This window comes from Hylobates moloch, unplaced genomic scaffold, assembly GCF_009828535.3.
Source record: "Hylobates moloch isolate HMO894 unplaced genomic scaffold, HMol_V3 SCAFFOLD_12, whole genome shotgun sequence".
NCBI lineage: Eukaryota > Metazoa > Chordata > Mammalia > Primates > Hylobatidae > Hylobates > Hylobates moloch.
Genome location: NW_026652287.1, coordinates 721,017 through 747,461, shown reverse-complemented (window position 1 = coordinate 747,461; position 26,445 = coordinate 721,017). Strand labels below are relative to the sequence as shown.

The window sequence follows — 26,445 nt, the reverse complement described above, 5'->3', positions numbered from 1 at the left end:
GGCCTGGGCACCCATGGGGGAGTGTGGTTCAGCCCAGGGTCCTCTGTGCGGCCTGTCAGGTACTTGTGTCCTGCTCACGGAAGGCCGGGGCGTGGAGGGGCCGAGTCCTGGCTGCAGCACCCTGGCTGAGCTCCGGGCTGGACCTGGCACACTTGGGGTGCGGGCTTGGAGGGCGGTGCCATCTCAGAGTCGCCCACACAAGCCATTGCCTCGTAGAGGGGCTGAAGTTGCCTTCAGACGTCCCCGTTGTCGTGCATGGGGGACAGTGATGATTTAAACAGCCTCCTGCCCTCCTTCCACGTTCAGGCCCCCACCCCCACCCCTGGGCTTCTGTGAGTACAGAGGGGGCCGAGTGAGTAGAGCCATGTCTGGGGCAGGCCCGAACGGCCTGAGGGAGTGGAGAGGGGCCATCCATGCTGGAGCTGAGTAGTGGCACTTGGCTGCCCCTTAATGGGGAAGGCCAGGCTGCCAGGGAGGGCTGAGGAGGGCGGAAAACTGCAGCCTGGGTCCCCGTGGCCAGCAGCTGGGGGTGCAGAGGACACCTGTGGAGGAAACATTCAGGACCCAGAAGGGCTCACAAGGCCTGGCCATGACCCTGCAGCCTCCAGCTCGAACCCACTGTCTGCGCTGGCCTGGGGTTGGGGTGTCGCCATGGAGAGGGCAGAGACACCAGGGCCCTATGGTGCTGGACATCCGTGTTGTGTCCTGGGGCCCACGCCCTGGTGCGGACACTGCTGTCAGGCGTCGCCCTGGGAAATGCAGATTTTGTGTGGCCAGATCTTTGATGTTTCTGAAGAGCTGGAAATCTAGGTTTCTCTGGATTCGGCAACGTTGAAATGTTGGTGGTCAGTTCTAATTTTTATGACTCGCTTTGCTAGCCAGAAGGTGCAGCTGCAGGCCTGTGGGGCCTCTGGCAGGTGGGATTTGGCTCCCGTCACAGGCGCAGGTTGGAGCCTGAAGCCTGGGTGGGACATGCCTTGTTCCCTTGTTTCTGGAAGGGGTCGGTACTCAGTGGGGCTGCGCCTGCCCAGGGAGATGGGCTTGGGTCCTGGCTGCTGTAGAGGGGGTGGGGGCAGCCCAGCCTGAAGGTTAAGGATGGAGGTGTCTTCCGGGGGGTGACACTGGGGATCTGGGGGAGGCTGCCCGCTGCCTGACTAGAGACCCTGTTGCTGCCTCAGGAACCCCTCTGGAGACTGGGGCCTGGGTGCAGTGCTTTAGTGACCCTCAGCCCTCTGGTCACCTCTGCGGGGGCCTCTGCCCACCTTGCTGTTGTTGGCACAGGCAGGCTGGTCCCCTCCCATCTGCAGAAGGGGTTGTGGGGAGGGTGTGAGCCTTCTGGGAGAGGCGGAGGCGTGTTCCTGCAGAGCCCACAGCAGACAGGGGCAATGGTTGGTTTGTTGTTGGGGGAGGAGAAGGGGAGGTCGGGGTGGGTTCCTGGAAGATGGGTGACACTGAGACTGTGGCGGTGGAGCCAACCCCATGGGGGCCTGGAGCTCTAAGGCCCTTGGGTCCTCCCCAGGTCAGGCCAAGTCCATGAGCCATCGCTGAGCAGCCCCCAGGGAGGGAGGGGTGTGAGCATGGGTGGGCTCCCGGCACCTGGCCCATCATCCACGCCTGGTGCATGGGCCTCTGCCTGCCGACCCTCTTCCGAGGGCCCCATCTCTCTGGACCCCTCACTGCAGGTGAATAGCCACAGTCCCACCCCCAGGCCCTGCCCTGTGTGTTGGAAACACCGCCTCCTGGGCCTTCCCCGTTTGCTCATTCGGGACCCTTGTCTGGGCACTGAAGATGATGAGCTCTGCCTCTGTTCTAGCATCAGGGCTCGGCTCCTCTGTGTGTGGGGAGACAGGCTGGGATAACGCGCTGGGCGACTGTGGTGAGGGCAAAGACGCAGAGGGCATGAGTGGGGGGCCGGGGGGGCATCTGGATGTGCAGAAGCCGGAAGGCAGGACCACCCGCAGGTGCCCGAGGGAGACCCAGGGCCGCCCAGAAGTCCAGGGGGAGTCCTGGGGCCTCGGAGGGATCTGAGCAGGGCTGCGGCCTGACCCAGGATCTCTCTGGCCTCCCTGGCGTCTTCCCTGGTGGCCCAGGACCACAGTACCGGACTGAGCTGGACTGGCATTGACCCGGCCGAGGCCACCGGCCATCCTCCTCCAGCCGGAAGCTGCAGTGATAGGGGACATCCTTAGCAGTTCACAAAGCTGTGGGGAGACTCCAAGGGAGAAGGTTTCCATGCTGGGCCACAGGCCCGGCCACGGTGCAGGGATTTGGCAAGAAGCCTCTCCTAGGGCCGGTACACAACCTGGAGGGCTCCCTGGGTGAACCCTGGGACCTGGCAGAGTGCAGCTTCTCATCCAGCAGGGGTGGGTGGGGCCCTGGACTCTCCTAGAGCAGCACTGTTTAGCAGGAGTATTGTGTGAGTTACATACAGAGTTAAGAAGAAATAAGTAAAATTCATTTTAATAAAGTATTGCATTTCACTCCACGTACTTTGAAAATAGTATTTCAACAATGTAATCTACATAAAAATTATCAGATCTTTTTTTACTCGTTTTTTTTGTACTGCGTCTAGGAAAGCCAGCAGGTGTCTCACATTTACAACACTTGAGTTTAGACTGGCGGCTTCTGCGCCCAGTGACCACAGGGCTGGCAGCAGGGAGGTGTGGGGGGCCCAGAACAATATACCCTCTGCGAGTGCTTATCTCATGCCCATGCTGTTCCCAGGTGCCTGCTGTCTGTCTCCTCATCCTCTACTTCATCAGCTCTATGGTTTGAGCGCCCTCATGCATCAGGCCAGAGTGTCTTGCCAAGACCCAGGATGCACCCCTCACTTGGCACGGACAAACCAGACACACCAGCTTCTGTCTTTCCCCATTTCAGTGGGTGAACCTGGAACCACTCAGAAGACAGGGCTAGAAGTTGACAATCATTCTCCTCTCCTCACTCTCCTGTCCTCCTACCCAGCACACCCAGCCAGGCGGGTCCTTAGCTTCCACCTCCTGAATCTCCCTCTGAGCTGAATTTCACTAGAAAATAAGGAATACTACATCAAAATTTATGGGATGCAGCTAAAGCAATGCTCAAAGGAAAACTAGCTTGTGCTTATATTAGAAAAGAAGAAAGGTCTAGAATCTTAAGATTTTACCTTAAGAAACCAAAAAAAAAAAAAAAAAAAAAAGGAAGGTTTGTAAACCTATAAAGGGTAGCCATAGTATAGACAAGAACAGAAATACAGAAATTAATGAGACAGGCCAGGTGTGGTGGCTCACGCCTGTAATCCCAGCACTTTGGGACCCCAAGGAGGGTGGATCACTTGAGGTCAGGAGTTCAAGACCAGCCTGGCCAACATGGTGAAACCTGTCTCTACTAAAAATGAAAAAAATTAGCCGGGCATGGTGGCACACGCCTGTAGTCCCAGCTGCTTGGGAGGCTGAGGCATGACAATCACTTGAACCCACGAGGTGGAGCTTGCAGTGAGCTGAGATCACGCCACTGCACTCCAGCCTGGGCAACAGAGCGAGACTCCGTCTCAAAAAAAAAAAAAAAAAAGAGAAATTAATATAAGGTAGGAAATAGACAATAGAGGAAATGAACAAAGCCAAAAGGTGTTCTTTGAAAACATTAACAAAGTTGAGAAATCCCTAGCTAGATCAATCAGAAAATGAAAACACAAATCATGAATATTAGGAACAAAAGGGGAAGTCTCATTATAGGCACTATAGACACGAAAGAGGTGAAATGGGGACAATTTTATTCCAACAAATTCAACAGCTTAGGTGAAGTGGGCAAATGACTTGGAAAACAAAACTGACCCAAGATGAAATAGATAATCCAGATAGTCTTTTTTTTTTTTTTTTTTTTTTGAGACAGTCTTGCTGTATCACCCAGGCTGGAGTGCAGTGGCACGATCTTGTGCAAGCTCCGCCTCCCAGGTTCAAGCAGTTCTTCTGCCTCAGCTTCCTGAGTAGCTGGGATCACAGGCAAGTGCCACCACGCCCAGCTAATTTTTGTATTTTTAGTAGAGATGGGGTTTCACCATGTTGGCCAGGCTGGTCTTGAACTCCTGACCTCAGGTGATTCACCCACCTCAGCCTCCCAAAGTGCTGGGAACAGGCGTGAACCACCACGGCCGGCTTAGATAATCTGAAGAGTCTTACATCTGTTAGATGGAGTTTCTGGATGTCCATGTTTACCGTCTTCAGTGCCACCTCCTCCAGCCCGCTCAGCACCCTGTCACCAGCCTAACACTTGAAGTCTTTTCTGATTGTACCAGGCACATTTCCACCGGTTAACACGCATCAGCTTGTTTAAGTGCAACCCTGTAACTATTCCCATTTGCTGGATGAGGATGCTGAAGAAAAAAAGCCGCCTCTAAATAACTTGGCCAAGGTCCACACAGTGAGCAGCTGGACCAGGATTCAAGGCCAGCGGCTTGGCTTTGTTGTGGAATCTGTACCCTGGGCCATTCCCTGGAGGGCAGCTTTCTCAGCCTCAGTTTTCCTATCTGTAAAATGGGGATGTTACTAAATAGTCCATTTGTTTTCGGGTTGTTGAGATGAGAAAATGAAGCTAACGTGCAAGGTTTGTGCTGTTTACATAGCTGCCATGATGATATCGATTCCTGCTTTTATTGTTATGAATTCTCAGAGTAATTTCTCCCGCCTCCTGGACCCAGCCTGGCTGGTTTGAGGCCTACACGCTAGAGGCTCATCTTTGTCCTGGTTGCCAGGCAAGGATCCTCCTGTGCAGGCCCTGTGGAGAGAGGCACTCGGTTAATCAGTGCCTTAGACACTGGGCCTGGGCCTGCCACCTGCCGGGAGCAGCAGGCTGGGTGACAGGGTCCTAGAGCTTCCTTCCACCTGACAGGGCCCTCCTACAAACCAAGAGTTGGTCCAGGGGAAGGGGCCACTCAGCAGGGCTGGGGGCCACGCCAGCCAGGGTGCTGTTAGGTGGGAGTGGAAGAGGAAGGCTGAGCACCTGGGCCTGGCAGGTACTGCTCCCCACAGCCTGGGGCGGGCCGGTCCGGGGTGAGTGTGGCCACCTCTGCTTTCCCAGCCTCACTCTGGTCAGGAAAGCTCTTCCGACTGGCATCCACTTTGTACTTTTGGTCATTCAGCCCCTGTTCTGGGCCTGGGGCTGCAGCGACAAACAAGACAAGTGACCGTGCTGCCCTTGGGAAGTTAAATTATAACTGGGACGACAGCAGAGCAAGTGGAGACTGTTCTGAGTGTGAGCACAGCCATGTCTGGGAAGGAGAGAAGGCACCGTTAGACCAGGCGATCAGGGAAGAGCGCTCTGGGTAGAGGGTGCAGCCACCCAGGCCTCTGATGGTGTGTGCCTGAGGAGCCGAGCGGGCATGGGGTGGGCAGACAGGGCTAAGGAGGGGCCTGGTCTCATACAGAGGGAAACTACTGAGGGTTTTAAGCCAGGGAATAACGTGAGCTCGTGTGTTTTTACAAACTCGTGGGGGAGGCAGCACGGTTGTGGGGGTGGTGGCGCCTGTCGGGAGGCTGCTGCAGCTGTTCAGGAGGAGGTGGCAGTGGCTTGAATTAGGTCATTCTTCTGTTGGACAGATAGGGCGCCGATTGAGCAAGACCAAATGATGCAGCCCAGGTGGCCCCAGCAAAAGTGGTGGAGCCCAGGAGTCCAGAGGTCCCAACTCCAGACCTGGCAGCACACACCTGCTGGAGTCCACTCTGACACAGAGCATAGCCGCTGCTCCCACCCCTCCTCCAGCACACAGGACTGCACAGGCAGGGCCTTGCAGACACTCACCTGCACTTGCCCACACACACTAGTGTCCCAAGAGCCTGCTGGCAACGCATCTCCTAGGCCTTAACTCAGCCAGCATCCCTCATATCATCTGTAGTGTATCTCATCCATCCATCCACCCATCTGTCCATCCATTGTCCATCCATCCACCTGTCTGTCCATCCATCCACCCATGCATCCATATTCACCCTTGCGTCCATCCACCCATGCATCCACACATCCATCCATCCACCCATCCACCTGTCTGTCCATCCATCCACCCATGCATCCACCCATCTACCCGTCCATCCATCCATCTATGCATCCATCATCCACCCATCTGTCCATCCAGCCACCCATACATCTATCCAGACACCCACGCATTCATCCATCCACCCGTCTGTCCATCTATCCACCCATGCACCCATTCATCTACCCGTTTGTCCATCCATCCACCCATGCATCCATCCATCCACCCATCTGAATCGCAATAGAAGAAGGTGGAGCAGTGTACCAGAGTGTCCCACACTTGGCGGGCAGTATCCTGCTCCCTGACACTGTGCTGACTCAGGGAACACTTGGTCTCTCCCAAACATTGCCTGAGTCCTTCTTTACTGTGTCTGCCTGTGCTAGGTAGGCAAGGATAAAAGACAGCCCCTGCCCACTGGGTGCTCACAGTCTATTGAAGAGAGAGACAGAAACAAGCAACCCCACTTCTCTTTTAGAGAGACACTTAGGGGACTGTGGGAGCCTGGAGGAGCTCTTTACCTGGCCTGGTTGGCATGTGGAGTGAGGGGAGTGTCAGGAATGGTTTCAGGAAGAAGCAGGGCCACAGCCACACTGTGTGGTGTTAGCCTGGAGGAGGGGATGGCATGCTTTGCTAATACCAGGGTCCTGGAGACAGACAACAGAGTTTCCCTCATTCTGGAGCTTCTGACTCCCCACTCCCAGCTCAGAGTTGTTCTCCCTCCCATAGGCTATACAGTCTCATACAGCTGGGCTGCAGTGCCAGACCTCACCAGTAGGTGCTGCTTTCAGCTCAATGTGACTCCAGCCTGAGCTTCGAGCTGTGGGTGCTAAGAAGTGGCTACCCCTGGCTGGGCACAGTGGCTCACGCCTGTAATCCCAGCACTTTGGGAGGCTGAGGCAAGTGGATCACGAAGTCAGGAGTTCAAGACCAGTCTGGCCAAGATGGTGAAACCCCATCTCTACTAAAAATACAAAACTTAGCGGGGTATGGTGGCAAGTGCCTGTAATCCCAGCTACTAGAGAGGCTGAGGCAGAGAATCACTTGAACGCGGGAGGCAGAGGTTGCAGTGAGCCGAGATCTCACCACTGCACTCCAGCCTGGGCAAGAATCTGTCTCAAAAAAAAAAAAAAAAAGTGGCTACTCCTCCAGTCTGAGGGTTGTAGGTTGAGTATGTGTGGGAGAGGGCCCAGAGGCTGTGCAGGCAGCGTGGATGGGTGGTGAGGAAGTTGGGCCCCCCTTCCAGTGCCCCCACCAGCAGGTACACAGCCTTCCTTGCACCCCTCCAGCACACCCTCCCTGCACCCTCCAGCACACCCTCCCTACACCCCTCCAGCACACCCTCCCTGCACCCCTCCAGCACACCCTCCCTACACCCCTCCAGCACACCCTCCCTGCACCCCTCCAGCACACCCTCCCTGCACCCCTCCAGCACACCCTCCTTACACCCTCCAGCACACCCTCCCTGCACCCCTCCAGCACACCCTCCCTGCAACCCTCCCTGCACCCCTCCAGCACACCCTCCCTGCACCCCTCCAGCAGCTGTGGGAGAGCTCCCTTTCCCTGGCTGCTCCTGCTGTCTGGGGCGCTCCTCAGGGCTCTCCCATCTCTTTCTTTGCAGATGGCGATTTTCCCGAGGCAGCCTCTGCTCAGGTTGACCCCGGAACTGGGTCACTTCCTTTCCCCATCAGGCTCACCTTGGGAGTACAAGTTTTGGAGCAGCACCAGTGACCGCCACAAAGCCTCTGCCCTCCAAACGCCCGAGGGTGAGGACAACAGTCCACAAAACAGAGCAGGATGCAGTCACTGGTGTCACGTACTATGGGTGCCACATCGGCTCCTCCCGACCAGGGACATGAGCCCAGCCCCCAGGAGGTAGCGACAGGGGACTGTGGTAGGGCTGAGGGCAGGGTGTAGCGTCTGCCTGCAAGTCCCTGTGGCCCGGGCAGGTTTGGGATGGAGGGGCCCCAGAGTTGGGCTCTGCTCTTGCTGAATGTGAGGGGCCCATAGTCACCATCCATGGTTCAACCAGGCCTGGAGACACTGTGAGGTCTCTGGGATTGTCCCTTTGGGAGGGAAGGCAGCGGAGAGAGGTACCACCCACCCACAGTTGTGCCAGGCACCTGCTCTCAGGATTCAGGCACGGCTTTGCAGGCTACCAAAACACACAGGAAACCAGGACCAGCTGGGAGCTGGTAGGGACTGTGGGAGGTGGGGAAATGGAGTGTTGTGGACGAAAGCAGCCACGCCCTCTTTGCTCTGCCCTGCCCTGCCCTGAGCCAGAGAGCTGGACACCCACTGCAGTCCCCTGAGGCTTCTCAACCTTGGTGGGTGGGGAACTTGGAAAGTCTCAAGTCCAGATCCATGATGTCCAGTCCCTGGGGGAGGCCCAGGAGTCCTGAAAGTTCCCCGAGGGAGCACTGTTTGCACTGGGCCAGGAACCATGTTCTAGGGCTCAGCTCCTTAAGAGGAAGCGGGAGCTGCAAGGAGGAGGGAGCGCAGGCTGCGGGGCTGGGGAAGGGGTGCGCTGTGTCCACACGCATTTACACTCAGACACAGGATGGTGGCAGCTCTGCCCCTGCATACCTGTGCTCCATTTCTGCAGGGGCGTTGCGTTCCTGTCTCCTGCTGGAACTGTGGCCCAGCCCAACTAGGGGGTGTGGGGGCCTGACCTCTGCCCAATCTCCCAGGGGGCCTGTCCTTGGCCTGGCAGGTCTGAGGAAGCCGTAGGCCCCTTCTCAGGGTTCTCCAGGGTCTGCATTAGAACAGCAGCCCAGGCAGCCCCCAACTCCCACCCTCACTCCCAGGCCTGCAGGTGCAGAGGCTGGAGGCATCGTGACCGGCCAGTCTCAGTTCATGCCCCTGTAGGATAGTCCTTGTCTGAATGTGACAGCATGGGATGGGGTGTGAGAGCCCCCCTGGTGTGATCCGATTGGTGTGAGGCTTCACCAGGGCTGCAGAGTACGGCTGTCAGAGTTGTGCACTGCTCTGCTCCAGGGCTGCCATTCCCACGGTGCCGTATGTGGTATGTGCATTTGCCCTGACCGTTGCACGTTCCCTGGGAGGGCACCTTCTGCTCAGTCTGCACAAGGGGACGCAGGGGCTGGTGTGGGGCCTTTTGGGTGCTCCACTTTGGGCGGGGCCTGCGCAGGACAGTGTGTGCTCAGAGCCTTGGGGTGGGTCTGGGGAGCAGGTGGGGCGATGAGTCCCTGTGCATGGGGCGCGGTGTGTACAGGGCCAGTGTGACCGCTGTGGTGGAGAGGGGTGTGGGTGCGTGTATGCGGCCAGCATGGCCCCTCAGCCTGGGGCGGTGTGTGTGCCGGCAGGTGCCTGTGGGTCTGCGTGGGTCTCTGTGTGCGGCTGGCGCGGCCCCTCAGCCTGGAGCAGTGTGTGTGCGGAGCGGTGTGTGTGCCTGCGGGTCTCGTGCACCCCAGAGGGTTTCCTGGCTGCATGGTGGGGCCACTGCTGGCTCCCGTCCCTCTGGCCCCTTCCCAGCAACAGGACAACTCAAGGGCACTAGTCCCGGACAGGCCAGGCCACACCTGAGCCCCCGACTGAGCCTGAGCCTCCCGGTGGAACCATATTTCTGTGGGCAACCCAGAGGCAGTGATTTTTGGACGTGCAGCCTGGAACTGGGGGACGGTGTGGAGGGAGGGGGTTGGTGAGGGGAGGGGACCCGGGGGGAGGGGCTCTCTGCACCTGGAGCCACCATGTTCCTGCGGTTACTGCCAGAACCCTCAGGGCCCCGGTGCTCCTGGTCCCACCAGCGGCTGGTCTGCGGCCACCCAGTGGAGTGCAGGAGCAGGTTGCTGAGGGTTCAGGAAATTTGAAGCCGGCTGTTAAACTGTTAGTGGCTTCCATCAGCTGTGGTTTGGGTACTGACGTCTCAGAAACTGATGGGCGCCCCACGCTGGCCCACAGGGAGCTGTTCCTCCCGCCCTGGTCCTGCCGCACGCCCCACCTGCTGACATAACTGGACAGACTCAGCCTTCTTCCCCCACCCCAGGAAGCACAGGCTTGGTGGAGCAGCAGGGTGCCCCGTGAGGAGGGCAACTCAGGGCTGCAGTGTGTGTGCTGGGCCGTTGGTGCCGTCAGTGAGCTGTGTCCAGGGCCCTCCCCGGCCTGCGCTGCCTTTCTCCCAGCACCTGCCGCCTGGCAGACGGAGCCACCTTCTGTGTGCACTGGGAACGGTCGATCGTTTGTCACTCTGAGAGGACAGGGGCTTGGGTCTGCTCTGCTCACTGCCCAGAACGGTGCCTGGCTCGTCGGGGCTCCATAAGCGTCAGGTGGGCCGGTGGACGGGTGGACAGATAGGTGGGCAGACCACAAAGCCAGGGTGGGCACAGGTGCAGTAGCTCCTGCCCACCCTCCAGGGCAAAAGAGGCACCCTCCGGCCCCAGACGTGGACGTGTCATCCAGGGACTGTGATCTTGTCCCTGCAGCTCCTGCTGGGAGTGGACGTGTGGCCTCCCCGGCCCCTGGTGTGGCTGGTGGGCAGCACTGAGAAGCGGCTGGGCTGTGGGCAGCCACCTTGGCTGTTCGAGGTCCTGCCTGGGGACAGAGTGGGGTGACCAGGACACAGGTTCCCAGTTCTACAGGGTTTTTTGAGACATGGAACTTTCAGAGCTAAAACCGGCCACCCGAGGAAGGGGAAGAGACCCCACCCCACGGCCTGCCTGGCCACCTCTCGGGGGCTCCGGGTTTGGGAGGAGCACACGCAGGGCAGCCTGCCGAGCCCCTCTGTGGCATGGGGGTGACGCGTTCCGTCTGCTCCCAGCCCTGATTGGAGGTGGCTGTCGTGTGGGTGTGAAGTGTAGAGAGGTGCCCTACTCCTCACGGCTCAGCTGTGTGGGTGTATCTTAGCCCCGCCTCCCTTCCCATCGGCTGGGTGTCCTTGGGCAGTGAGCAGCCTGCGCCACTGTACTCAGCAGCCCTGTGGCAGCCTTTCCCGTCACTGCCAGGTACTGCCCTGAGCCTCTGTCCCTAGCAGTGAGTGCAGGGCTCATGGGGCCGTTGCCAATGGTCAGATTCCCCAGGGGGCCGGTGATACACGGTTCCTGGAGTGGACCTGGAAGCTCATTCCTGACGGGCTCTGAGGGACGATGATGCATTCCCGGGACCCAGCGTTGAGAACCGCTAGGAGTGGGACCCTTGGCTCCCTGCAGAGGTGGACAGAACCCTTGATGGCCCCAGCAGGGCAGCAAGTGTGGGACCCGGCGGGCAGGGCTGCCCAGCTGGGACCACGGTGCCAACTCCGGGGGTGAGAAAGGAGGGGTTGTGAGAGTCCAGCTGGTGACAACAGTGACACCTGGTGGCCTGGAAGGTGCCGGCCCCAGGCTCCGCTGCACAGGCCACGCCTCCACCTAAACCTCATTGCACCGAGGGGCCCTGCCGGGGTTCCCGAATGTTACAGTTACAGATGCCGAAATGGAGGCTGGTGGAGGCCAGTCGCTTGCCCGAGGCCACAGTGCCAGGAAGAGCCGGGCAGCCTGGCCAGGGCCCGTGAGGGCTACTGCGCAGCTGAGCAGGTCACTAGCCCACCACCCTGCCCCCAGCTCCTGCCCAGTAAGGCTCAGACTCCTTGGGGCTGCATCCCTGCCCGGCCGGGGCCTCCTCCAGTGTGGACTGCTGCTACTGTGCGGCTTGATGGACCTCATGGGCCGGGGGCATTTGACCTCAGGGTCCTGGGTGACATCCCTTAATTCGCACTGGCACCATCTGCCTCGTGTGCACCCTGTCAGCCACCCAGGAAGGCCTGTTGCTGCAGGAGGTGCAGAGAGCGGGCCTCTGGCTGAGCCTGAGGTTGGCGGGGAGCCAGGCTCATGGCTGCAGCGAGCCACACCAGCCAGTCCTGGGACCGGTTTCCCCGGGCTGGGGCGTGCTCCTGACTTGGGTGACTCAATGTAAAGGGCCTCACCAGGGGCCCTGGGATGCGAGGCCTGGGGGCCCAGACATGCTGGGGCGTGTCACCACAAGGTGCAGAATTGTTCCAGATCCAAGGTGGCCAGAGAGGGAGACCGCTGGGCCTCCACAGGAGGCTGGGAGCTGGCTGTGCAAGGGCATCCCTGCTGGGCACTGGCCAGCAGGAGCTCTAGTCTCTCACTTCCCTCAACTTTGTGCAGGTTTGAAATTATTTCCAAGTAAAAAAATTAAATACGTACGGGGCTCAGGGTCTGGTCCCTGCGTGGTCCCTTAACCTGTCTGCACCTCTATTTTCTCATCTGTGAAATGTAAAGGAAAATAGTTTCTACTCGGGGCCACTGTGTGAGCAAACGTGTGAGTGTGTGCAAAGCGCCCAGGCCAGGCTCTGGCATGCAGCGGCGCCCACGTTGGCTGGTGTCAGAGGTGGTGCTAGTGGGCAGTGAGTGTGGGTGCTCCCTTCTGCAGGTGATGAAACTGAGGCACCAGGAGGCCGAGCAGTGGCCCAAGGGCCCATGGCCAGGGACAGGCAGGTCCCACCAGGTCCCACCATCACCTCGCTGCTTGCCCTGGGATGGTGCCGACCGAAGGAGGTGGTGTGGGCACAGCCAGGGGACAGTGGGTGGCACTGAGGCTCGGCCTGGAGGTCATAGCCCTGTACAGCCGGATGGGGTGGTGCTAACCAGCCAGGGTGTGGCCTGGCCGTTGCGGCTGAGAAGAGGCCAGGGTGTGGGCGGAGGCCCTGCCCGAGGTCCCTAGCACCCCCAGGATGTCTTCAAAGTCAGCGGCTTGTGGAAGGGGCGGCTCCGAGCACGTGGCGGTTCTTGTGTCACTGAGTCGGTGGGTCCTGGGTAGGTCCTCCCCGTCCTGGTAGAGTGTGTTATCAGTGTGTGCGCCGTCAGCTGGGATGGCATTCCTGGCTCTGCAGAGCTCTGCCCTGCTGCTGCTCCTGCCCCCAGACCAGGACCCAGCCCACCGCAGCTCGTCACATCCCAAAGCGCCCAGCGGCTGTTGGGGCGCCTGGGGCCGGGGTGCCGGGGGCAGGCACATAGCCCTAGCCAGGGGGCCCCGATGCGGACGTGGTGAGGTGGGGTTTGCCTGAGACAGTGTCTCTCTCTGTCCCAGATGAAAGTCACCGTGTCCAAAGGGGGCGACCGGGACAGTGACGACGACAGCGTCCTTGAAGCCACCAGCTCCCGGGACCCGCTCAGCGATGTGAGTACCCAGCTGTCCGCGCCCAGAGACTCCTGAGTCTGGGCCGCCTGCCCGCTGCGCCCTGCACAAGGCATCCAGGAAGCCGCTGGTTAGGGCCCGGTTTCCCATAAGGCTTTGTCTTAGCAGTTAGCATTTTGCCTTCGTTAAAGCATGATTTTTTACTCATTAGGACTTTCCTGTTAGGAGAGTTAAATGAAGAAATGGTGAGTGAGCTGGCAGGAGCCCAGAGCACAAAATGTTAAGCCTTGGACGCTGCTCCTGCACCGCTGGCCTGGGGGTGGAGGGCGGGAGGATGGCCACCGAGCCTTGAGATGGGCCGCCAGTGGGGACGCCTGGGCTGCCGTGGGTCCTGCCCTGCTGCCGGGGACACCCACCTGCCCCGTGGGCTGGGACGGGAGACAGGCAGAGTATGGCGGGCAGCAGGAGCCAGGGTTTGTTAAACGTCAGTGGAAGGTGCTTCTTTCACCCTGAGCAGGTCTGGGCCGAGTGTCCCGTCCTGGCTCCCGCCGATGTGCCCGTGCCAGGCGGAGGCACACGCTGACCTGGGTCAGGACGTGCCTTTGGTGTCCCTGAGAGAGGCTCCTGGGCCCCAGGTCCCCAGGGGGCCAGGACCCCCCACACTTAGGCTCTCATGCGGGATTTGGCCAGTGACAGGGCTGGACCCTGATAGCACGGCCATGGGAGCATCCGGCTGGGCCGGGGCGGAGGCGGAGCACCCCAGCGGGCCGGGCCAGGAGGAGGCCGTTGGCACCTTTTCCCCGGCTCCTGCAGGTGCAGGGGGCGGGGCGGTGGGGAGGTTTCTGCTGAATGGAACTTGAGGCATCTCATTATCATTTAAATGAAGGCCTCACTGCCTGGCTCCCCATCTTGTTGCCACAAGTTAGGAAAATAGGCTGGGAATTACCTGGGGCCGCTGCTGCCCTGGTTCGTCCTCTAATTGCCAGCCCCTGGTGAAGGAAGTCACATTCTGGGCACAACACAGCAGCTGGGGCTGAGGCTCAAACTCGGGGCAACAAAGGCCCCCCAACTATCTGGCAGCCAGGAGCTGGCAGGTGGGCCCATCGGGGCCCAGGGCCTTGGGCTCTGTCCCCTGACACCCTGGGGCCCTTCAGGAGCTGACCTGTCCCCGGCAAGGGTCTGTCTGGGGAAGGGGAGGGGGTGCCCTCCCTGACTCTGCAGTGGGGGTCGTGGATTGATTTGGGAGAGTGGAGGGCTGCCCTCAGCTAGCCCCATAGCCCTTCTTTTCTTCCTCTGCGCCACCCCTCAGAGGGGGTGTTGGATCTTTGCATCTGACCCCCACTCCCCAGGCTGCTCTGGACCCTCTCTGTGAGCCCCACCCTGCCCAGCGCAGTGACCCGCCCCATCCACTACAGTAGCCCTGAGCCTGTTTCCCCACCCCTCCTGCTGGGGGAGGCCCTGGTGGTCCGAGTATGCAGCTGTGTGATCCATACCTTTGTCCTGAAGACCTCACCACACCCACTCGAGCCAGAGGGATCCAAAGGTGCGGGGGCCCCAGCAGCCCCTGCAGACCAGAGCGTGCCCTGATGTCTGAGGGGCCCCCAGCTGCCATCCCCCAGCCCCGACCCCCGCCACCTGTCAGGCCCCTGTGATGAACCCTCCTTTGAGGGCTCCATCTGGCACCTCCTCCCAGAAGCCTTCCTTGTCTAGCCAGGGCACCTTCCCCGAAGTCCTGCAACTGTGGACCCCTCTGGTGGGTGGGCATGGAGGGAGGTCAGCAGAAGCTGGGGCCCTGGGCTGACCTCCCCCAGGTCTTCCTGCCTCCTCTGAGGAGCATTTCTGGTGGGGCCTTCCCTCTTGGGGACAGGGAGCTAGCCAAGGGTGTCCCTGTGGGAGCCTCCTCGGGTTTGGATCCCAGAGCTGCTGCAGGGGAGCCTCAGACTGGCTGGGCCCCTCAGGAGGATGACAGCCCCTGGGGAGGACCCCACCACGACGCCTAGCTCTGTCCTCTTCCCTGCGGCCTCATGAGAGGATGTCTCCTGGTGGTCTTGGTTCAACTGGACCTATGCCCTCCGGTTGCGGGCTCGGGCAGGTTGAGAGGGTGAGGGCTGCGGGGCTGTGGGGCAGGGTTGAGGGCTGCGGGGCTGTGGGGCAGGGTTGAGGGCTGCGGGGCTGCGGGGCAGGGTTGAGGGCTGCGGGGCTGCGGGGCAGGGCTGCGGGGCTGCGGGGCAGGGTTGAGGGCTGTGGGGCAGCCATTGGGTGCGTCCCTGGGAGTTTGGTACGAGCGGCAGCCTCACTGACTGTCCCCTCTTCCTTCCTGCAGAGCTCTGCGCATGCGGTCTCGGGGAGAGGCTACTCTGTAAGTCCCCCAGCACCCCCCCTCCATCTTTGTCCCCCCGGCGCCTTAGGACCGAGTCCCCACCTCACCTGTCTGAGGCCCCACAACCTAGCTCACCCCAGTCCCGTGCCCGCTTTCCCTCTGGAGCCCCAGACTGGTTCTGACCTCAACCACTGTGGGGCTGGTGGGGGACGGACAAGCTCCAGAGTGAAGATTTGGGGGTGCGTCCTGCTCACGGTTTGCCAGGGGCCCCCAGGCTGACATGCTGCCCCAGGGGGATGGGCTGGCCCTGTGGCTGTGGCCTTCCCAGGAGCCTCAGAGTAGTCACAGCCTGCACAGACCCCAGCTGCGGCTAAGGGTGCCGCGGTCCGCAGGGCCAAGGCCGGGCTGCTTGGGGTCCTGTTGGGGGCCTGGGACATTTGGTGTGGGAGGTGCCCGTGGTGTGAGCAGCCGCCTCCAATGCCCTGACCGGCACCTGCCTCGCCCCGGACAGAGAGGCCTGAGCCCAGGCTGGGCAACACCCAGGGAGCCAGCACCCGGTGGCAGGCAGGGGGAAGGAGACCTGTGTGTGGGCTTCATGACGGGTGTGTGCCCGGGGGGAGCGGGTATGTGCCTGGGGGGAGCGGGTGTGTGCCCGGGGGGAGTGGGTGTGTTTCAGGGTGTGCCGTGCCTCCCCATGGGTACATGGGTGTGTTTCAGGGTGTGCCGTACCTCCCTGTGGGTGCACATGGCACGGTGGAGGGCTCCTTGCACATGTGCCTAGACTTACTGTGGGAATGGCCTGGGAGGCTGGGCGCCGACACCTGCCCCTTGGACCTGGAGGCCCAGCACTATCTCCCCGGCCCCTATCATCGCTGTCCCCTGCCCTCCTCATGACTGTGTTTCATTTTCCCTTAAGTATCAGGAGGAACATTAATGACATCGTAAAACCCAGAGCTCCATAAAAGCCATTTCTACAGATTGACGGCCTGCTCGGCTTGTGGGAGGGTAGGGGCCTGGACTCCGCCCACCCCATCCCTGCAGCCCCCCACAATTTCCAGGCCGGAGAGGCTCCCTCACTAAACCACAGCAGCTTTCTGTGGGGTGTGTAATTAAACCATGAATGACCCAGTGTGGCCAGGCCAGAGGGGACACAGCCTGGTGGGGACAGCCCCCCCCGTCTCTGTCCCGCAGCTTCTGCTGGTGGCAGAGCAGGAAGCGGCGAGGGAGTGGCATGGGCGGCGCCGCCACAGGCCAGGAGTGGACCCCATGATCCCTGGACCCAGGATCATGGGCAGGAATTGGCCACTTGGCTAGGTCACGGCAGGGGCCCAGCCAGGCCCTTCGCACCCCCACCCCAGCTCCCCTGAGGCTGCCCTTTCACCTGAGGGTCTGTCTAAAGCCCTGGGCTCGGCTCTGCCATCCTGGGCTCAGCTCTGCCACCCTGGGCTCTGCCTTTGGCCTCTCACCTGGTTTGGCCCAGAGGCCGTGAGCCTTTGACCTGGGGTGGCTGGAGCTCACTTCTGGGCAATGGTTTCTGGAGCGGCTGCCCGCCCAAGGGGCCTCTTCCTGGGGCTTTCCTTCCTCCTGTGCTGCGTGGGGTCTCAGGCAGCCTTGCTGTTGTCGCCTGTGCGTGGGGGCAACCCCTGAGAGGTTGCTGTGGGTGTCCTGACAGCCATCGTCGTGAGTATGATGACACTTCTCCGCCCTTCTCTGGGTGGTGTCCTGACAGGCCAGCTCCTGGTGTGCGTGTTCGGGGTCAGAGTGTGGAAATGGGCTAAGGCCACCTGGCTCCGGCTGCTGGGAGGCACCTGGGCCAAGTGGGGTGCCCAGATGCAGCCTCCACGGGCAGGAGGAGGACTGTGGTCCCCGCATAGGTGCCAGACTGTGAGTGTCGGTGACATCTCCGAGTGCTGGGCAGGGCTCCTGCCAGCTCACTGTGGGTCAGGGGGAGGGCCGGGTCTTAAGCTCTGGAAGGTGGGCTCTGCCCCCTGTTGCTGGTGAGGTGTGCATGTGGCCACCTCCTGTGGCCACCCCAGCTGGTCTGAGGCCCCTAGGGCACCTGGGTCTCTCTGCCCTGAGCCACTGGGTGCCCTTCTGCTTCTGGGTCTCCACTCACTATTCAAGTCTTCTCCCCAGAGCACTCTGTGTTTCCTGAGAAAGCCCGTCGTTAACTTGCCAGCTGCTTGCAGCTTAACCCCCACAGCTGAGGCACAGAAGTGACAGATGGCGGGGTGGGGGTGGGGGTGGGGGGAGGGGCCAGCCTGCTGCACCGGGGTTGGGGTTCCCCTCCAAGCCGCAGGAGCCTGGGAGGACCCTGAGAGGTCCTGTGTGTGTGCACTGGGTCCTGTGTGCACTGGGCCCCGGCACACACACACCTGTGTTTCAGACCCTTGTGCATACAGACGGGCCCTGCTGTGTGCAGGTGTGCCCCCGGGGCCTTGGTCCAGTGTGGCCCACAGTTGCCCATGATGTCAGCCCTGGGGGTCCCTTGTGTCCAGTGTGTTGGGGGGTGCAGGTGAGAGCCTGGGCTCCAGGCGGACAGCAGGGAGGTGCCCGGCCTCCTCGGAAGTGCTCTTCCCCGGCACTGAGGACTGGAGGCAGGTGGAGGCCAGACCACCCCAGGGGTGGAGGACCCAGAACCGGCCCCACGGGACGCATGCCCAGGAGCAGGACAGGACCCAGGAGCAGGACAGGACCCAGGAGCAGGACAGGACCCAGGAGCAGGACGGGGCCCGGGCGAGGGTCTGGATTGTGCTGGAGCCTGGGACCCACTAGTGGGGATTCGGGACTTCCCTGAGGCCCTCAGACTCCCGGGGTGCTCCCTAGGCTGAGGCTGCCGTGCGTGTGTAGGCATGTGTGTGCATGTGCATGTGTGTATGTGTGTGCGTGCGTGTGCGCATGTGCGTGTGGGTGGGTCTGTGCCTGTCCTGTGTGCAGCTCGTGTCCGCGGTACCCCCGTGTGGTGGGCTGCATGGGGCTGTGCGTTGCCTTGTCGAACAGTGTCACGGGTTCCTCTCTGGGCCTCTGTGTGTGTGTGTGCACCCGCGTGTGTGTGTGACCTGTGTTTGTGTGTTTGCATGTTGTGCATGTGGTATTGCGTGTTGTGCACTTGGCATTGCGTGTTGTGCACATGGCATCGTGTGTTGTGCACATGGCAGTGTGTTGTGCACTTGGTGTTGCGTGTTGTGCACGTGGCATTGTGTGTTGTGCATATGGCGTCGCGTATTGTGCACTTGGTGTTGTGCACGTGGCATTGCGTGTTGTGCGTGTGGCGTTGCGTGTTGTGCACTTGGCGTTGCGTGTTGTGCACTTGGTGTTGTGTTGTGCACTTGGCGTTGCGTGTTGTGCACTTGGTGTTGTGTTGTGCACATGGCGTTGCGTGTTGTGCACGTGTGCACCCCTTGCCACCTGCCTATCTGTGACTGGGGCCTCTGGCCTAATGAGGAGCCACAGCCAGGCCAGCAGCCTCCTGTGTTGCTGAGCGGCATGGGCATTCGTCACCTGGTCTGGTTTTATGAACCGTCTTTAAAGTGGTGTAATTTTGTCCACATCGGTGGCCAGCAAAGCCCCAGCTATTGCTCATCCTCAGCAGCTTCTGCCCCGAGTGTATGGTTTGGCCTTCTCAGCCACCATCAGTGCTGTAAGGTCAAGATGCTTCCACACAAGGATATGGTGACTGACTTCAGCGTGGCGGGGGCTGGTGGATTGATTAGACAGAATGAGGATCCATAAGAGCCTGCTGGGGTTGGAGCCATTCCTGCTGGCACAGGACCCTGGCTTGCCCTCCCACACCCGTGCACAGAATGTTCTGGAAGGGCCTCTGGCCAGCAGGGGCCAGAGTGAGGGACCGGGTGAGCTGCAGGGTGGTGGTAGCAGCCCATGGTGAGGCCCAGGCCTCAGGGACCCATCTTACCCTGCACGCGGCATTTAGTTACCGGATCATCCGGATCTCCAGACAGGGTCACAGGCCCAGAGAGGCCAATGGGGCCACCCACCTCAGTGACCGGGAGCTGAGACCCTCAGACCTCCCTCACCACTCGGCCTCGCCCACCCAGGATTGTCCTCCATGCGGCTGCCCAGCCCCTTGTGCCCGTCAAGAAAAGTCGCCTGCATGGCTATGCCCACATGCCCTCCTCTGCCCCCAGTAGCGCCCACTTGGCTGCAGCCCCCCCAGGCCCTTCCTGTCCCCACTGGCGAGACCCTCCGTCAGGGTCACAGACGCCCACCCTGCACAAACTGAGGTGTGGAGAAATCCATCCCCTTGCCTCCCCTCCAGCCCGTGTGTGCTGAGCGCGGCCATGGCCGGGCATGCACATGGGGAGAAAGATGGGAAAGACCCGGGTAAGGGAAGCCAAGGAGTCGCTGCCCCAGGCGGGGTGTTAAGTGTAGCACAAGAGGGTGGGAGGGGGGCCCAGGTTGGCAGAGGCAGGCCCCGGACAGAGAGGCCTAGAAGTGGGCAGGAGGAGGGGCCAGGCCAGCCGAAGCAGGCACAGGTTTGAACAGAGGGGCCGGTGAGAGGCCCTGAGGCCCCTAAGGAAGGAGCCCACCCTGTGTGCTTGGGGACATGCCTGGGACAGGGAGGCTGGAGGTGGGTGGGAGGGGCAGAGACCCAGCCAGGTGGGACACTGCAGATGCCCACCAGCCACTGGGGTCCCGCTGCCCTCGCTCTGTGCCAGGGCACGATACAGGCACTGTCTTTATGAGGCAGGTTTATGACACTCATTACGGGGCTCCTTGGGCCTCTTCTGAGCAGCCATAATTTGTACAGAAGCAATAAAAACCCATCAGCCCCTCCCTGGAGTCAGAACCACAGTCTCCTGCTGACCCAGCCTCTCTCTGGAGTCAGAACCGCAGTCTCCTCCCGACCCAGCCTCTCTCTGGAGTCAGAGTCAGTCTCCTCCCGACCTCTGAGCATAGGAGGGTTCTTCAGGCTGGCTGCTGTGTGGGGACCGTAGGGGTGGGGGCTGAGCCATGTCCTTGCCTGTGGTGGCCACAGCCCGTGCCCATCTGCCCACCCATTTGTCCATCTTCACCCACCCACATCCATGCACTTACCCACCACCTGTCCCCCATCTGCCACCCGTCTGTCCGTCCATGCCACGGTGATCATGTGCCTGAGGGCAGTGACTTCAGCACAGCCTGACTCTGGGCTGGGCTCCATGCCAGGCACTGGGGTGTGGGGAGCACGTCACACAGGGTCCCTGCCCTCAGGGAGCTGCCATTCCAGAGGGGACAGGAGCCAGTCGGTAAAGAGAGCAGCAGCTGCCAGATTGGAAGGAAGGTGGGCCAGGGTCGGGGCAGCATCTCAGAAGGGGCAGGCCAGGGCGTCTGGGTAGGGGCAAGCCTGTGTGTGCAGGACCTGAGGCGGGCGGGCACCGCTGTGGGAGGGAATAGGGAGGGGTACAGGAGCGCTGGGCCATAGAGGATGGGAGGCTGTGCAGATAGTGCCACTATCCCCCACCACCCCGGGCTAAGTGACAGGGGCTGACCCACCCAGTGCTAAGAGGGGCAGCCTCCAGGCCGGGCTTGTTCCAGCAGCCCAGGCACCACCACTCAGCCCTAGGAGGTCGGCACGGGGGCAGCAGGGACTTGGGGTCCTGGGAGGTAGCCGTCCTGCTGTCCGCCTCCCCTCCGGGCCTGGCCTCCATGGGCTGCGAGAGGGTGGGACGCCACGTGTGTTGTTGGGCCCCAGGTGAAGGGAGTGTCTGCATGTGGGAACACCCTCATCTCCATGGCATTTAGATCATCTGACTCCTCCACCTGTGGTATTTGATTGCAAACAGGTGACGTCCGTGAAGAGGCCTCGCCTCCGTCTGCAGATGCCGAAGCCGAGGCCCAGGCGTCAGCTGCACCTGTCGCACCCTCTGTCAGGGCAGGGTCCAGATGGGGCCGATGGATTTGGTCCCCTCCCTGTCCACCCCTTTCCCCTCGCCACCTCCCTGCCCGGCATGTGCCCACACAGGGCTCACTCCCCACAGTGGGCATGTGCTCTTTTATCTCCCGTTTTGTGGGTCAGAATTGAGCAAGGCTCAGCCGGGTGGCTCCTCTATGCTGCACTGTGCTCACTGGGGTCTCCCGGGGACGGTGGCTGGTGGCTGGGCTGGGTGGAGGGTTCAGGGTGGCTTTGCTGACGTGCCTGGCTTCTGGGCCTCGGTGGCTCAAGGCCCAGGCAGCTGTGGCCAGCCCTCCCGGAGCCTCAGCCAGGCCGGCAGCACCATTCCAGCACATTCTGCAGGTCAGAGCCCCCCAGCCCAGGTTCTAGGGGAGGGGTTGGACCCCGGCCTGGAGGGGCCTCATGAGTGCCGCCTTTCAGCCCACCCACAGCTCCCTGCAGCGCTCCCAGGTACGGGGGCCACAGCCGTCCACCAGGCAGGACAGCCCCATAGAGCAGGGAGATCCCCGACCAAGGAGGGCAGCACAGGCAGTGAAGGTGGCGGCACGCAGCCCTGCTGGAGAGGGCCAGGCCGGAGTCTGGGGTGCCCGTCAAGCTGAAATCCAATTATGGGAACAGGCCGGGCTGCTGTGACACGGGGGTTAGGAATTAATGTTAACACGGTTTCTGGTTAAGACTTTTTGTGTCGATAAATAATTCATGAGGCAGTTAGCACTTTGAGCCTGACAACACGAGAATATATTAATACGGTCGGCTCCAAGAAAGGTCAGCCACGTGCTCGGGGCTGGGGGGCCATCTTTTATTCATTCCCTGACACAGGTTCATTAATTATTCCAGCCAAGCCGGGGCTGTGCTGGGAGGGACACTAATGAGAAAAAGGAGAGTGGATTTGAGATCCACACGCCATCCGCTGTGGGGACGTAGAGGGCGAGACAGAAGGAAACCCCGGTGAGGCCTCTGAGGCAGGATTCGGGCTGCAGCCTTGGCCCCCTGACAGTGCTGGTTGGGTGTGAAGAGGTGAGCGGAGCTGATGTGCAGATGTGTGGGGCCCTGGCTGCCAGATCCCAGCTCTCCCAGAGAGATGAGGAACAGGAGCAGATGCAGCCAGTATCAGAGAGCAGGAGGTGTGTGGGGAACTGAGGCTGAGGCTGTGGGTGCCCCAAGCACACTAGGCCCAGGGGGTGCAGGAATCCCCAGAGAAGCCACTGAGCAGAGACCCAGAGGGGAGGCTCGCGGGGCCGGGGTTAGGAGTCCTGCGTGTGTGCATGTGTACATGACAATGTGAGCGCACGTGTGTCCATGATGGTGTGCGAGTGCACGTGTGTCCCTGATGGTGTGAGTGCACGTGTGTACGTGACTGTGGGTGAGTGCATGTGTACATGGCAGTGCACGTGTGTGTGCACGTGTGTGCATGTGTGGATGTGTGTACATGGTGTGAGTGCACATGTACATGACAGTATGTGTGCCTGTGAGTGCACATGTACATGACAGTATGTGTGCCATGTGTACATGACCATGTGTTCTATGTGTACATAGTGTGTGTGCACGTGTACATGACGGTGTATGTAAGTGCACGTGTGCATGACTGCATGTGTACATGATGGCGTGTGAGTGCACATGTACATGATGGTGTCTGTGCCATGTGTACATGATGGTGTGAGTGCACATGTGCATGACCTCATGCCACGTGTACATGATGTGAGTGCACATGTACATGATGGTGTGTACATAATGTGTACGCTCGACAGGACGTGAGGGCAGAGGGTTAGGGATGTGCTGCGTGGCCACCCTGTCGTGTGGTGGGTGCCCTCTGCCGTGGGTGTAAAGCCCACAGAGTGTGTGGCCAGGGACACGTACTTAATAGGAAGAGGTGGCACTCGGGTAGAGAATGGAAAGCCGTTCTGATTGAGACGGTTCCTGTCCAGTGTGTGGGTCGGGCCGAGCCTGGAGGTGGCTGAGGTGAGTGCTTTCCCCGCCCACGTCCCATGGCGTCGCAGCACAAATGCCGGTCCAGCCTGTCCAGTGTGTGGGTCGGGCCGAGCCCGGAGGCAGCTGTGGTGGGCCCTCCCTGGCCCGTGTCCCAGGGTGTTGCAGTGCAAATGCCAGTCCAGATGTTCCTATTTGTGGCAGTCGCGACTTGAGAAAATTAAAGGTGATTTTGTGCATTTTAGAGCATTTAGGCCCAAGGCTCGGGGTGCTAAACAGGTTTCTAGTTCTGCACATGTCTGACGGAATGTTCTGGAATTGCATTGGGGCTGGGCAGTGCTCCCTTGGGGACTGGCCCCCAGCACCTAGTGCCCCAATCTTGTGACAGTCGGGAGCCCCCACGAGGACAGTTTTCTCCCCTCCAACCACAGCGTGGGGCAACAGGCAGTGCGGACTTCGGAGCCCAGGCTGCCCACGCGTGTGCCTGCCATGTCTCCAGCTAAGTGGACCCCGTGGATCCTCAGGGACAGGATCCATGTTCTCAACAGACAAGACCATGGATAGCAAATAAGCAGCTGATCGGAGATCATCACTGGGTGGGATCAGGGTCCAGAGCAGGAGCTGGCCGCACTCGTGTGCAGGCACAGGGGCCACCGCTGCACGGAGAGCTCAGGGAAGGGGCCGCGGAGCCCTGAGTGCCAGGAGGAGCCAGACTGGCTGGGACTCGAAGAGCGTCGGGGGAACGGGCTCACCCAGATCCCTGGTCAGAGTGAGCTTGGGTGTGGCTGGGCTGAGGCCCTGTGACCCAGGGGCCGGTCCCTGGGGCCAGGCCTGGGAGGGAGTTAGTTTGAATCATAGGAGGTCCTGAGACGGAAGGGGCCTGGGAGGGTGCATTCTCCAGCTGCCTCTCCTCCTTTCCAGGGCTCCAGCCCCACATCCTCGCCGACGCAGGGCTCGCCAGGCCTGCTCCCTTGGCAGCTCTCAGGGAAAGTTCAGAAATGCATGGGGAGATCCTGGGGCCACAGGCAGGGGTGCCGGCCCTGCAGCCCCACCGCTCCCCTTTCCCATCCCCAGCTGTCTCTTCACCGGCCTGGACTGGAGGTCAAGGGCTGCCTGAGTCCTGCAAGGCCTGAGGCAAGCGCGGGCTGTGCTGGGTGCACTGAGTGAGGGCCTCCAGTGGGCGCCGCAGAGCCCAGAGCTTTCCCTGGCAGTGATGGCCACGGGGCTGCCGCGTGGCACAGCCTCTCCTGAGGCACCCTCACAGGCGGGCGCACAGCCCATGGGGCCTCGGCACTGGGGAGGGTGCACAGGCAAGTCCAGCTCCGGTGTGTCTGCTCCAGAGCCTCACTCACCTGCAGCTCCTGGAGGCGGTGGCAGTTGGCTGCAGTGACTTGATTGCTTGTTAATTGCTCATTAATTGGGTAATTAGTGCTTTTTGTGCTTTGAAGCCTAAACACTCATAAAAACCGAATTTGCTGAGTAAGCAAGCATAGCATTTTCACGACCGCCACCCGATTATCTTGTGTAACCAGGTGCAAGGGTGCCTCCACCTCCAAGGACAGCGAGAGGAAGGTGGGCCTCAGTGTGGCGGGGCCCTGACCGGAGGGTGAGCGTGGCCTCCAGGGCTTCTGCCACAGATTCAGAGCCTGGATTCAGAATTCAGAACCCACCCAGCCAGCCCCAGGCTGTGCCCTGGTGGGCTCCCATGCACTTGGTCCTCAGTTTCCCCATCGGGCAGCAGGTGGGTCCGTGGCGACTTGCAAGTGAGCCACATCCCCACACACTGCCTGGCCCCCACCCCTCAGGCTCCATGGCAGCTCTTTCCGGGCGCCGGCTCTTCCAGTCTCCAGAGAAGAAGGGCCTGGGGAGTGGGCGGGGAGCATCTATGCTAGGATCAGGGTCAGAGAGGGAGGAGCTGGCCTTCAGGTAGGCCAGGAAGCCTCAGCCCCATGCCCCACCCACCCAGTCCAGTCTCCCAGGCCCGTGCCCCACCCACCCAGTCCTGCCCTCCAGCCCCGTGCCCCGGCCCACCCAGTCCTGCCCTCCACTCCAGCCCCATGCCCACCCACTCCAGTCTCCCAGGCCCGTGTCCCCACCCACCCAGTCCTGCCCCCCAGCCCTCTCTCAGTTGACCCCAGGTCCCTCCCGCCAGGTGCCGCCTCCCCTCGGCCTTGGGCCCCATTCCCTGTGGGTCACCCTGAAAGTGCACCCAGCTGGTCCCGGCCACCTACCCACCCTGGTCCCAGCCGCCTACCCACCCTGGCCCCGGCTACCTACCCACCCTAGTCCCTGGCACACCTCCATCTGGCCTGGTGCAGCAGCAGAGCCCAGCCCCACACTGTCTCCTGCACCCAACCCTGCCAGAATGGAGGCCAGACATCCCCTCTCAGTGGGCTCCACATGCCCCCTGACCCAAGCACCGCACACTGTCCCTGCCAGCCATCCCGTGGGCTTCCGAGCCGCCTGTGGTGTGTGTGGCGCCTGCTCTGGGCTCACCACATCAGCACCTGGAACCAGGCTCCAGGGCAAGCCCACTGCTCACTGCACCTGCCTCGCCCGGGGGGGCCCTCCCTGATGTCAGGAGGGCTCCCAGCCCCACACCTATGGCCCCACAAGCCCAGATCCCCAGATCCCCAGCTGTGAGTCCTGGGCTCAGCTCCAGGCCCTTGCAGAGTAGCCATGCAGCTGAAGAAAGTTCTTTCCCTCTGAACCTCTACTTCCTCACCTATGAAATGGGCTGATACTGCTGTGACACTGGGGGCACAGCCTCCCACCACACCCCTACCCCGAGGCACATCAGGTGCAAATCCACTCAGTGGGCCCCACCCATCCATTCTGTGCCAGTACCGTGGAAGGCCAAAGGCGCCTCACCCTCAAGTGCCAGAGTTGGGCCCTGCAGCTCCAGCACCCACACCCGTAACCTCCTGCCCACGAGGGGCCAGCAGCCCCCCCCCGGAGGTCACGCACCCCCCCCAACCCCGGGGACGGCTGCCCGGCTGCATGGGGTGAGTGCACAGGTGGCTTCCACCTGGCCACGCCCCCCCAGGCAGCCCAGTTCTGCCCATGGAGGGGAAGGGAAGTGGAGCCTGGGCTGAGCCCACACGGTGGAGGGGTGCGGATTCACAGGACTGAGGCGGCCAAAAGGGACTGAGAATGACCTTTCCAATCGTGAGACATTTCACACAGTGTGAAGCTCAACTTGAAACCACCCCAGCT

At 61.1% G+C, this 26,445-nt stretch overlaps 1 protein-coding gene across 12 annotated transcripts in view; it reads left to right on the top strand.

Annotated features, from left to right (window-relative positions):
- FBRSL1 (fibrosin like 1) overlaps positions 1-26,445 on the top strand; it is a 95,672-nt gene that overhangs the window by 26,478 nt on the left and 42,749 nt on the right. For all 12 annotated transcript variants that reach the window (XM_058424967.1, XM_058424966.1, XM_032761844.2 and 9 more), the window contains exons 3-4: positions 13,043-13,132; positions 15,414-15,449. In XM_058424967.1, the coding sequence (XP_058280950.1) occupies positions 13,043-13,132; positions 15,414-15,449 (126 nt within the window). The remainder of the gene's footprint in view (positions 1-13,042; positions 13,133-15,413; positions 15,450-26,445) is intronic.